This window comes from Caloenas nicobarica, chromosome 1, assembly GCF_036013445.1.
Source record: "Caloenas nicobarica isolate bCalNic1 chromosome 1, bCalNic1.hap1, whole genome shotgun sequence".
In the NCBI taxonomy this organism is placed as follows: domain Eukaryota; kingdom Metazoa; phylum Chordata; class Aves; order Columbiformes; family Columbidae; genus Caloenas; species Caloenas nicobarica.
In genome coordinates, this window is record NC_088245.1 from 66,070,163 (window position 1) to 66,083,053 (window position 12,891).

Here is a 12,891-nt window from a genome sequence, read left to right on the forward strand (position 1 = left end):
CCCCCTCCCCCTCCCCGCCCGCCCCCCTCGCCGGCCCGGCCGGCCGGCTGCGCGCTCCCATTGGCCGCCGCCGCTCACGTGACGCGGGGCTGCCCGGCAGGTCGGTTGGGGCGCTGAGGCGGGGGGGCGGCGGGGGGCGGCCGGTGACAATAGCCCCATCGGCGGCGGCGGGTTCCGCGCCCGGGCATGGAGGCCGAGGAGTTGGGCAGGTACCGGCGGCGGCCCGGAGCCGCATTTGGGCCTCGCGTTGTGCAATCGCCGTTGTCCTTCTCCTTTTAGCCGGGGCCGGGGGAGCCGGGGCCGGGCTGTGGCGGCCGCTCTCCCGTCCCCTCCCCCGGGCCCGCCCTGGGCACAAAGCGGGACAGAGGGAGGCGTGTGCGAGAGGGGGCGCGGCGAGATGGGCCCGGGCCCGGGGCCGTGGGGCGGCCCTGTGTGCCTGTCGGGGAGCGGGGAAGGGCTGGCGGAGGCGTTGGGCTGTGGGGCGCGATGCCGCGTTTGCGTATCGCGGGGGAGCACGGCCGGGGCTCTGCGGGCTTTGCTGTGGGTGAAGCGGGGTTGACGTGCGGCGGGGACCGACGGGAGGGGCGTGTGTGGGGCTACGCGTGTTTACGTGCGGGTGGGAGCAAGGGGGAAAGCTGGTGGGTGCTGGCGGGGAAAGGTTTGCGGGCTGGGCCGGGGGGTGAGGAGGCAGGAGCCGGCGCTCGGAGCCCCCTGTTCGCTGGGGTGTGTGGCGGGGTCGGGCAGCCCCGCTGGGAAGGGGCGTCCGGGTTTTGTTGGGGGTTTGCTGCGTGTTCGGAAACTCGTGTGCGTGCGGGTGGTGGGGGCCTGTGTGCGGAGGGGTGGGTTTGTAAATGGTTTCGTGTGGTTTTGTTCCAGTGAATGTGTCTCTTCTCTCCCTTCTATTTTTTTCTTTTCATTTTGAATGTGAACTGAAGGGGAGTTTAAATCACTATCTATTTCTCATGGAACTCCAAAAAAAAAAATTAAATGTTCCATAATACAAAAATCAATAACAAAATATTGTGTTTCTGAACCCTTGCAAGAAAAATTATCTGAAAAAAAAGTATATGAGGCTTAGAGATGGGGTTAAAAGCTCTCATTCATCTCATTACCCTGTGGTTAGAGGACTTGTCCGTGGTATGGTGCAAGTTTTCCTCTATTTAAAGGAAATTTTATTCCCTTTAAAAGAAAGAGACTTTAAATACGCATAAAATAGGAAGACATGTATCGTAGGAAGACTTGTTAGAGACCATTCTTGGGTTAGATGTTTTCACGTCTGTCTTATTCAGTCAGTTTTATTACATTAAGAACTGGATTCTACATGTCTCAGTCATGTTTCCTAATAGAAATCTGAAGATCAGCTTTGTTCTGTTTGGTAACTGCACAAGTATTTTATATAAAATGGAATTCTTCCAGCGGTGGGGGGGGAGTTGAGGTATTTACTGTACTCTGAAAATCTCCCATTACTTTGTTAAGCAACTGCCCCAGGAATTTGACAGACCCATGTTTAAATTTATTCTCCTTGATATTTGGTTCAAAATCAGTGGCTTGATCACAAGACTATGGACTATTCTGGCATAAATCTGATTTACAGTGGGGTTCTTAAATATTCTTAAATGCTCATTGCATAATAGAGAATGATCCCTTCTTTTGAGATACTTCTATATAACTAAAGATTATTTGGTGTTGTTATGAATAGCTTTGAGATTATAAACTTATTTCCTGAAAGTTTACTGTTCATGAAATCTTTTCTGTATATTTGTGTGGCAGTAGAATCTGTGGACAAGAAGGCAGCTGTGTAGGTAGAAGAGAATGACAGTATGAAGCAGAAGTTTGTGTTGGGGCGTGAGGGCTGTAAGTGACTAATAAACTGGAGCAGAAGAGCTGTATATGGAAAACTGCCTTTGTGCATGCAAGGAGACTGAATTTGTGTGTGTAACTCTTGTATAGAATAAGTGCAGTATTTCTGTTAGGATCCAGTGTGGGATAACTGGATGGCATCTGCCACACTCTTTGTTAAAGCTGTTTAATAATCTGCGTAGTCACTAATGCTGTGTGCATTCATGCTGCTTTGTAGTACAGAATGATTCATACATTTTGTGTCATGTCAGATAAAGTGACTGATGTAACATTAAGAAAATCTAAAACTTGAGAAACTTGAAGTCCAAAGAGTTTTAACTCGTGTTGTAAATTTTAAGTATGTTTGATAGACAGTTTGCCTGTGTGTTACAGAGTGGGTTTTTTCAGAAAAAAAGGGAAAAGCTCTACACTCCACTTAAAAATGTTGTGATTCTTCCACGTTATAGTAATAATGAGAGAACTGTACTGTTAATGTTGGGTTTAACATCACCTGATACCAGCTAAGCAGTCAGACCACTTGGTGGGTGTGATTTACTGCCTTGCTAATAGAGTTGTTGCAGGACATAAGTGCAGCACATGCCGACCTTGACAAAGCTTGATGTTTACAGTCAGTTTGGTACATCACTAAATTTCTAAATTGTTGATAAATTATGTCTCTTTTTTTCTCCCTTCCTAAGATACTACGCATATCTTCAGCAAGCTCAAGCTTTTTACACGTTTCCATTCCATCAAATGATGACTGCAGTGCCAAACGTGGAAGTCATGGCTGAGCAGCCGACTCTAGAGGGCATTCCAGAGCCAAACGTTGCTCAGGAGCCTCCTAAAGGTAGTTTGACTTGACTGGGCTTTGCTAAGTAACTTAAAATGTTAGTAATGGTTTGGGGGAAACAATTATTGACCTTAAACTGCTTCTTTGGACCTAATGGATTTCTTGATGCTCTTTGAGGAAGCATTGATTAATTGTATTCTTTAAGTAGTATTTGTTACCAGACAATTAAAAAGATGACAGGTAAACCCAGGTGATAGTATTCACATCGTTCAGTCTCACAAAATTATCTTGTTGCAGAAAAAGCAGGTTTTTGTTTCAGTAGATAAATGTATCACTTTTAGCTGATTTCATATTTTTAATATTATGTTAGATAAGTTTTCTTTTTTCAGTCTGAGTTAATCTTTTTAATTTTAAATTTCTGCTGGAGAAGTACAGGATAATACTGCTTATTTGAAATACTTTTGTTTAAATCATGTTTTAGTAATCACAAAAAGCTTATTGCTTATATTCACTAAGGATTGCTTGTTTTTAGCAAGGCTTATTTAAACAAATTTAAACAATTCTGTAAAGTGTCCTGTATGTGACAGGAGTTTTGTACTTCATGCTCTTGTACATTGCCTTTCTTTTCCCTCCACTAGGATTTTGTACACTTAGGCTTTTCACTAACCGTGCCAAGAAGAGACACCTTGTTCTTTTACTCACATGCTTGCTCTTTACCGCATAAAAAAGGCAGTGGTCTCTGCCATGCTGAAATTCTGATTCTATAGCAAATATTCACACACCGAGTTTTGTCTTACTTTTAATATTTAGATGTAGGTCAGAGCTGAATGTAGCAAGGTAACATATTGGCCAATTCATGCAATGATATTGCTTAAGTGCATCTTTTGATAAGCTTCATTTTTTCTTTTTCAGTTGTAATGCCTGGCCAGATGAAATCATAGGAAGAAAACGTCCAGTTTAAAATAGTTGAGGCTGCTCTATTCATTCACAGTATTATTCGCTACAGTTAGGATGCATCTCAAGTGCTATACAATTAGGCTTCTTTTGCAGCTTTATTACTGGATAACATGATGTCACCATGAGCATGTTATTTGACTGCACTTTCAAGCGTTTTTAGACAATCGTGATCTTCTATTACAAAACTGTTCCCTAATATTTTTGCACAAGTTGAAAGTTGGGTAAAGCCTTCAAAGGCAGGGCTCGAAGATTTACCAAATGTGTGTGAAATCTACGGGAACATAGCTTGAGTACTGTTGCTTACAGCTTTCCTAAGCAGTTGCTCCAATGACATGGTAGGAATTTCACATTGTTTTTGTCCTTCTTGTAAGAAAGCTGAGAGCAAACAAAAACAGCCCAAAAAAAGATATAGACTTAGGGCAGTGCTCTGGTATCCATATTTGTTTCTTGGGGAGAGTTTCATCTAGAAATTTTGAAAATAAGATGAAGTCTCAATTTTCAAGTAATAGATTACCTTGGCTCTTTGCTGATTTCTGCTAAATATGTTTTCATATTTTTCAAGTTATGTTCTGCAGCTTGACATTATTAATGAACCAGGATAGAGAGCAATTGCTGGGTGACCAGCACGTGTGCTGATTATATCTTGAAGCTTTAGGGGGCAGAAGATGATGAAGTTTCAAATGAGTGAACAGTGACTACTTTCTGCTTGCATTTTGTAAATAAAAATTAAAGTTTGGTGGCATTAATTCAAAATGAGATCCTGAAGCTCTCATACATTACCTTGCTATATGATGCACTGGACAGTATCTGTTCTGCAAACAATAAACTGTGACTAGTTTATCTGGCATTCAGCCTATGTGTTTGTGTTCCTGACGTTGCAGTGTAGGTAATCTTTGAGACTCTTTCTTTTGATGTGCTGTTCAGTTTCTTCAATACGTTATGTCATAGGTAACAATCAACTTTCATATTTAGAAGGTGAAGTGTGACTAGTAGACTAAGAACAGCATTGTGAACAACAAAACCTAGTCAGGAGGTTATTCTTGGTTTGTATCCTAAGTCAACATAATTGTCTGGGAGGAGAGTGTGTGTGTCTGTGATACAGAGACACCCAAGCTAGCTCTGTGTTGAGCCCGCAAAACCAGAATTCGTCTGATAATTGTTTAAATTAACGAATTTTGAATGTAAAGTTATCTGTCTGACTTCTTTTTGTATCCAAACATTTGGCTCACTCTTTTTGAATATCCACACCGCAGTATTAGAAACGTACGAAAAGGTATTTGTTGTGTGTTTTCAGAAGTTAAAAAAGGAGGAAGGAAAAGAAAAGCCAAAGCAACTGAGCCAAAGCAACCCAAAAAGCCTGCTCCTAAAAAAGAAAAACCAGCCAAGTCAAAAGGCAAACAAGAAAAGATCACAGATACTTTTAAAGTCAAGAGGAAAGTGGACCGTTTTAATGGTGTATCTGAAGCGGAACTTCTGACCAAGACTTTGCCTGATATTTTGACCTTTGATCTGGACATTGTAATAGTAAGTAACTCACAAGGTTAGGTAGAAAAGCTACTAGTCTGTACTCACTGGTTATGATTTATATGCCTTCTGCTTGCTTATCTGTATTGCTTATATGGCAAGATCTTGCAAGATAAAGTATATAAACTGTTTCCTATGTGTAGAACTGCTTTGCATTTTCTGTTAAAAATCATAGTAACATAGTTCTAATTTCTGAGAAGTCTTAGGCATAATACATAGTCATGAGAGACCGTTACTTGACACTTGGTTTACTGGAAGCACTACACCAGTGGCTGTAAAACACACTGTGAGCTGCTCTTTTGACATTGCACATCTAAATGAGACACTGTCAATTTTTTTAAACAGTGATGGAAGGTGTTATTGACACAGTTTTGTTTATTGAAAGTAACTTAAGGAGAATTGAATAAGCTTCCTTACTGTAACTTGGTTAAATTCCTGACTAGCAAGCTGTGCTCTCATCATTAAAATGGACTGGTATCTTTGTTTGTAGATTGGCATAAACCCTGGCTTGATGGCAGCTTACAAAGGACATCATTACCCTGGACCTGGAAACCATTTTTGTATGTTTTTCTTTTCCTATTCTATTTATAGAATTTGCAGAACTTTGTTAGAACTTTTGGCATTTTAGTTAAACTGATTTTGTTTCTGCCTTTTTTTTTGGATGCAGAGAGGGATTTTACTTTTAAGCATCCAAAAGTAATTTAAATCCCATAACTACTTCTGTCAAATACTGTACGTGAAAATGAATAAAAGATCAATAATCAATGCCTTTCAGCACAGGTTTAGAGTTTACATGTAAACACAATTTACCAGATTATATTACCAAATAACTTCTTGGCGTGTTAGTGCGCAACATAAGGGATAAAAATAAAATCTCTAGTACTTGAGTTACCAAGAGTAAGTCCATAGGCATCAATTTCTGATATAAAATAAAACTACACACCTTTTTCCAAAAAATGCATTTCAGCAAGCCCTCTTCTGTTTGCATTTATTCACCTCTTCTAAACAAGGTTTCTAGCTGATGAAAAAGCAAAAACCCTTGCCCAGTAAGCATATACCTCTAGCATACCTGATTCTCCAGATATTTTTTTCTTAGGTATTTTTCCATTTAAATAACATTTTCTGCAGCACATTCTCATAAAGAAAGATCATACCTGAACTCTGAAGTGCTCTCTTTTGCTGGGAGCCCTTCTAGCTGTGGACCACCACGTGGGCTAATTTGCAGCCCTGTGATACTCCAGCCAAATGCTTCTGGTTTCCTGCAAGCTTGTAAATCAGGCTCAAGTATTTCTGCAGTGTTCTGCAGACTAGCCAGACTGATGACCTCCTGTACCAAGCAGCAGACCAGCTGTGCATGCTCTGACAAAGCAAGGGGTTTGTAAGCTTCCTGCATCATTAGGAGCTAGCTGTGGTTAACTTGTGCCTAAGAGGTTGACAGTGCACATCAGCCAAACTAGACTTTTATACACCCCAAACTAGACTTTTATACACCCTAAACGAGACTTTTATACACTAAATACGACTGGAAGATGTCCACGGGTTCTGACAGAGAGGCTCAGTTCAAGGAGAAATGACAGCAACGTTGCGAAAGAAAACTGATAACTTGTATTTGCCACATTCTTTCCCACAAAATCCGTAGTGATCACCTTCACCTGCTTAAGTGAATCACAAAATCTAAAGCTCTTTCCTGAACCTTTAGAATAAAAGCCTGGTTTCCATACCTAGGATCATGGTGAGGAATTCCTGTTGTTCCCTAGGATCTTCTGTCCTCTTGTAGTAGATAGTCATTTTGGTTATTTTAAACTTTTCTAGATAGGGCAGTAGTCTTCCCAAATTAATTGATGCTTGGTTAACATAGACTCTTCCTTTAGCATTCCAGTACTCTGATGGGTGAGGAGGTTGGTTTTATTTTATTTTCCTTAGAAAAAGGCAAATTCATATCTTCCTACTTCACAGGGAAGTGTCTATTCATGTCTGGTCTAAGTAATGAACAGCTGAACCATATGGATGACCACACCTTGCCACATAAATATGGGATTGGATTTACAAACATGGTTGAAAGGACAACACCTGGAAGCAAAGACCTCTCCAGGTAGGATAACAAGGGGGAATATTGTGCTTGTTAATAAATTAATAGTTGTGATTATAATTTTGAGTACTTTCTCTTTTAGTAAAGAGTTTCGGGAAGGAGGGCGAATTCTGATGCAGAAGTTACAAAAGTATAAACCTCGTATAGCAGCTTTCAATGGAAAATGTGAGAACCTTGATTTTACATGAATTTTTCTGTCAGTAGCTCTTTTTGTCCACTTATCCTATCTTCTTTTCGTTTTAGGTATTTATGAAATTTTTAGTAAAGAAGTTTTTGGAATAAAAGTTAAGAACTTGGAATTTGGACTGCAGCCACACAAGGTGCCAGATACAGAAACTGTAAGTATTGATACTGAGAAAGAAAAACAGGACACGCCATTTTGGCGATTTCAAAACTAACGAAGTCTCAGGACTTGCACGCATTTATGATAGTGTTGAAGTTTGCCCAAAGTACAAGGGATATGAAAGGCGCTTACTTAAAAAGAGGAAGGGGGATAGTGCAATTTTCGAACACGTCTTTCATGTGGCTTCTTCAGACTTGCAGACTTTATTTGGGAAATGGTATATTATGGTTAGTAGGTTAGTGCATTCCATGAGGACTATCTAAAATATGAATAAAATATACATGATTTTATGGTAACTGTCACCTACTTCCATCTGATCCTCTGTGTCCAGTTCCCTGTATGTTTGTGTTTCTGAATTTTGAGAGCAAACATGGCCATGGTGCTAGTAGTGGAGGAGAAAGAATAGTAATCCGTCCATCATTATGCTGTTACACGCTACAGCTACAGCGTTACTGGATCTGGGCATGCACAAGTATTTCCATCAGACTCAGTCTTAAACTGATTTGCAGCTTGAAATTAAATTGGATACTTAAGGTAAACAGTTTGATGAAGAGTGCCTTAGTCATAGACATCTAGTACTGGAAGATATCCCAAGAGACTAGCGATGTATCATCACAAACAGGTTTGCTTAACCTGTTCTTATAAACAGGTTAAGGCAAAGGCAATTACACTGCCAGCCAAGGTAGCTTATTCCAATGCTTCATTACCTTCTCAGTTCAAAAGTTTGGGTTTGTTTTTTATTTTCTTTCTGTCTATCCCAAATTACTAGTTCTGCAAGTTTAAGCTGAATTTAAGATGTTCTTCTCTAATGGCGGAGTGTTTCCGTGAGAGCCTGAAGAACCGTTGGTGATAAAGTGCTTGCTTCTCAAGTAGTTCTTAAACACTTCTGCAGTAGATGTATTTCTAAGAAAGATAAATAATCCTGTCTACAACTACTTGTTCATAAATACTGCATGGTAATAAAAGTATTGGATACGGTTCCCTTTTTCTGAACTAACTTTACAGCTCTGATTAGGGCTGTCGGCAGTGATAGACACACTTAAGTTGGCTTCAGCCACCCTAACTCCAGAGTTTCAAACTCTCGCAAGTGTGATGCAGACACACTTGGCCAAGAAGCCAGGCTAATGAACCTGTGACTGGTTTGGGATGTTTTCAGCCTATCACGTTCTCCTCTGGGGACTTGCTGGCTCAGAGCTCTACTTGCGCAGGGAGCTCCGGAGTGCGCTTGACTTTCTAACATATGCTTGTAAATGGTACTTCTTGTAAAATCCACTGCTGCTGCTCCTCCTGCAGCACTTAAAAAACCTCATTTCAGCAGCTGATAATTAGCCCCTCTCTTTGGGGCAAGACATCTAGCTGATCAAGGAAAAACAAAAGGCTCCTTTTCTCCTCTCCCACAACCACTTGTGGCATTAGGAGAAGTTTGTACAGAGGGTTATAACAGTGAGCTTAACTGTGTAAGTTATTCTGATGCGCTAAATATTAGCTCATAGTTCAGGGACCAGTAATGCAATTTTTCTTGCTCTTTATCTCAAGCTCTGCTATGTTATGCCATCATCCAGTGCAAGATGTGCTCAGTTTCCTCGTGCGCAAGATAAAGTTCATTATTACATAAAGCTGAAAGACTTAAGGGATCAGCTGAAAGGCATCGCACCAAACACAGAGGTGCAGGAGGTGCAGTACACATTTGACTTGCAACTTGCACAAGGTATAGTGGTTATTTTTGTAGTCCTTTATTAAAATGCAGTGTCATGTACAATGCAATGAACCGTTTCCTAAGCAAAAAGAAATCAAGAATTTAAGCAGAGGGAAGAGACATGCTATCTTCTCTAAATTATGTGGCATAGAATTACAGGTTTCACTCTCTTTTTGATATAGTCTTAATTATCTAAGGGGAGCAAAATTGTCTTTAAAATGCGTGGCTGTTTTTTCAAGTGTTCTCTGATAAAAGCACTCTTTGATCATTTTTGTTCTGAATATTAATACTTGAGGTCTTCTCTTTCGGCAGAGGATGCTAAAAAGATGGCCGTCAAAGAAGAAAAATACGATCCAGGTTACGAAGCAGCGTATGGAGGAGCTTACTGTGACCGTGCGCCGTACGAAAGCGAACAGTGCCATTTCTCTTCAAATGGAACTGGTAAAGTTCAGTGCTTGGGGCATTCAGCCTGTAAACCATTACTCCTGGTTGAAAAACTGAGGAAAGATGGAAACTGCAAATATCTTTTTTTTTTGTATTTGTTTAGGGGTTGTTTTGGGAGGTTAGGGGGCTTTTTGCTGGTGGCATCATCTGTATTTTTAGTTTTAGTGGTATTGGTTGCATTTTTTTTTAACTGTATTTCATTTTGTTTGTTTGTTTGTTTTGGCAGCAATTGATCCACAGTACTGTGAAGGGTCATCCTTCGGTGAAGTTCCTAATGGACAATGGATGACCCAGTCCTTTGCAGACCAGATTCCAGAGTTTGGTGCTGGTGTGACACGGGAAGAAGAGGGAAGCAGCGCCTAAGAGCCGTTTCTTCTCAGCCATCCATACATGCTGCAGTTTTAATGCAGTGATCAAGATTGGTACCTCAGTTGTCCAACTGAAGCATATTAATAGTATTTTATCTCCACTAGTTATTTTATTATAGTCCAAAGTAAGCGTGTGGTAGGCTCAAATCAATGAACTAGAGAATTTTAAGAAACTGTCCAGACTTTTTAAAAAAAATTAGCCCTTTTTTGTATATGAGTTTTATATTTAATGTATACCACTTCTTGTATTTTTTGACAAATTGTTTTCTCATTTGTGAAGATTTCTTTGGGGCGTTAATTTTATTCCATAGATTGTAATGTAGTAGTAGCGGCAGCTGTATACTTTTTACCGATGCCTCAATAATTTGGATAATCTCATAATCCTTTTCTATCCAAAGGGGAAAAATGGGAAGTGCACCCTTATCTTACATGAAGTGGTGGTTTTAATCATGCACAGTTAAGCAAATGGTGCTTTTTAAGTCTGCCGTTTACCTTAAAAAGTGCAGAAAGTCGTGTTCTGCAGCTGTGAGTAACAAGTATTTTCTGGGTGGGATGAGAGAGCTCTGTCTAAGTAGTGATTGGACCATATCCAGGATTAAGGGAGTGGAGACATCCTCTCAAGTCACAGCACTGGGGAGGAAAATTTGTGTTGCACAGGACAGGCCCTAAATATGCTAGCGGAGCCGTTTCAGGGTAAGGTGTCCCTGCCACTCCATCTCTTTCCCCCTTAAATTCCAGTGTGAGGAACTGGAATTCCTTAGAAACGAACGGTGGTTCTGGAATTCTGTGGCATTTAAACTCTGTCATTTCTGTGCAATTCGCCTCTTCACCTGGCCTTTGACCAGGAGACAAGCCCTTTGAACACATTACATTGCAGGGAACAGAAAGACCTTCTTCTCTGTAAAAACCACAGCTACGTTGTTTACGTCAGGTACAGTTAGAACAGGGTGAAGGAGGTTTGTGGTTTAGTACCTGTTACATTCAGTTCTCTTCAATCTCTGAGAGCCTGGAGGGTGTTCTCGTTCCTCTTAGAAGGAAAAATCACTAAGTTACACGTAAGGGCAGCAGTTCCATGACTAAGAAGTCAGCTGTAGAAAGTACAGCTCTTTTCCGAGGGGCTTGCTTAAACGAGACACACTTTTGGCCAATATTAGTGACTGGGAAAGAACTGAGATCCCATGCTTGTGCCTGACCATCTTCTTTCCCTCTTCTATCAGGAGGGAAAAGATGAAGTAAAAGCAATAAGCTGATCAAAACATGAACATTTTGGTGACCTTATGACAGTAGGTGCTTCACATACTTGAAAAATAGATACAAACAGTATCTCCACAATGCACACTGGGTGGAGGTTCCTGTACTGGTGTGTTTTATCCTTTCCTCACAGCCAGCGATGGTTGTCAAGCACTGAGTGTAGCCATTTAGGGTAGATTCTACTCCTGCTGTCGCAGCTCTCACTGAGATCACACACCGTCGACCTGGTGTGAGGCAGGCGTGACGTTTACAGCTTTCTTCCCAAATTATGCGGCTTAATTCTGAGTGTCTTAAATCAAGGAAGCGTGCGTTACGATTCCGATTGTGTTTATTAGCGTCAGCCTAAAGCTGTTGAGTATATTGTCCAAAAGGTATAGGATTTGTCTTGTCTATTATTTAAAGTGTACTGTATCGTGTATTGCTGTTTACATGGATGTTTTCCTGCAGGTGCTCAAAGTATCTTGCATCAGGGATTTGTTCCATTTTATTTTTCAGCGAAACTCGACGTATGTAATGAGCACTGCTGAGTATGTAGCACAGTAGGATATAACTACTGCAAGACTATCCCGTTTGATTGGAAGGGAAAGGTCTCTTGAATGGTGTCACCTACTAGGTTCTCTAGGTATCAAATACAGCAAAGTGTACAATGACCATTTCGCTAAATATTGCAATTCTATGTGTTCTCCCTCAGAACTGGTGCTTTTTTCATTACGGTAATACAAAAGTTCTTAATCTGTCCTAAATCTCTCCATGTTTCACAATAAAATCGGGAATTGTACTGCAGTGTTCCTAGAATGAGCTTTTGCTTCTTGCTAGCGGGGGTCTAAACACACAGCGGGACATGTAACACACAGCAACTCTGCCAAACAGTCACCATGCAACAGAACTCATTAAAATGCTGCGTAAGTTTTCATTTTGAGCTGTTGAATGTGAGCCAGGCAACTAAAGACACCTCGGATGTATGAGGTTGGTGCAAAAGAAACTGCGGTTTTTGCATTGTCAAAATTTGCCATTTGATATTTGAAACATTCTTTAAAAAATGTGGTTATGTTATACATCTGAATGCGCTTTTCTTGCTTTCTGGGGTTTTTTGCTACTGATTTATTACTTGCTGTTTATATTTATTTTAAGACTATGGAAATGATATTAGACAAAAAGCAAATTTGAGCAGTTTTCTTGTTCAAGTTCCAAATGGGTCTTAAAGCAGCAGAGACAACTCACAACATCGACAACGCATTTGGCCCAGGACCTGCTAACGAACATGCAGTGCAGGGATGGTTCAACAAGTTTGGCAAAGGAGACGAGAGCCTTGAAGATGAGGAACGTAGCGGCCAGCCATGGGAAGCTGACATCGACCAATTGAGAGCAACCGTCGAAGCCGATCCTCTTCCAACTACATGAGAAGTTGCCAAAGAACTCAACGTCGACCGTTCTACGGTCTTTTGGTACTTGAAGCAAATTGGAAAGGGGAAAAGGCTCGATAAGCGGGTGCCTCGTGAGCGGACCGAAAATCCAAACCATCATTGTTTTGAAGTGTCACCTTCTCTTATTCCGCACGACAGTCTATTTCTTATCGGATCACGACACATG

At 40.9% G+C, this 12,891-nt stretch overlaps 1 protein-coding gene across 3 annotated transcripts; it reads left to right on the forward strand.

Annotated features, from left to right (window-relative positions):
• Positions 1–77: 77 nt before the first annotated feature.
• Positions 78–12,133, forward strand: TDG (thymine DNA glycosylase). Of its 3 annotated transcripts, none has more exons than XM_065632899.1 (10): positions 78–100; positions 2,538–2,686; positions 4,881–5,110; positions 5,601–5,670; positions 7,067–7,202; positions 7,282–7,364; positions 7,443–7,537; positions 9,079–9,250; positions 9,551–9,679; positions 9,909–12,133. In XM_065632899.1, the coding sequence occupies exons 2-10, from the start codon at positions 2,593–2,595 to the stop codon at positions 10,043–10,045; spliced, it is 1,146 nt and encodes a 381-aa protein (XP_065488971.1). In that variant the 5' UTR covers positions 78–100; positions 2,538–2,592; the 3' UTR covers positions 10,046–12,133. The 3 variants fall into 3 exon arrangements, with proteins under 3 accessions (XP_065488971.1, XP_065488141.1, XP_065489852.1); XM_065632069.1 differs by lacking the exon at positions 78–100 and adding an exon at positions 158–209; XM_065633780.1 differs by lacking the exon at positions 78–100 and adding an exon at positions 1,809–1,854.
• The last annotated feature ends 758 nt before the right edge of the window (positions 12,134–12,891 follow it).

What these genes read in the sequence shown, in the direction of transcription:
- TDG (XM_065632069.1), top strand. Translation starts at nt 187, where the DNA reads ATGGAGGCCGAGGAGTTGGGCAG. An exon ending in GAGGCCGAGGAGTTGGGCAG is followed by an intron (nt 210 to 2,537) that starts GTACCGGCGGCG and finishes TCCCTTCCTAAG; the next exon opens with ATACTACGCATATCTTCAGC. An exon ending in AGGTGCCAGATACAGAAACT is followed by an intron (nt 7,538 to 9,078) that starts GTAAGTATTGAT and finishes CTTTATCTCAAG; the next exon opens with CTCTGCTATGTTATGCCATC.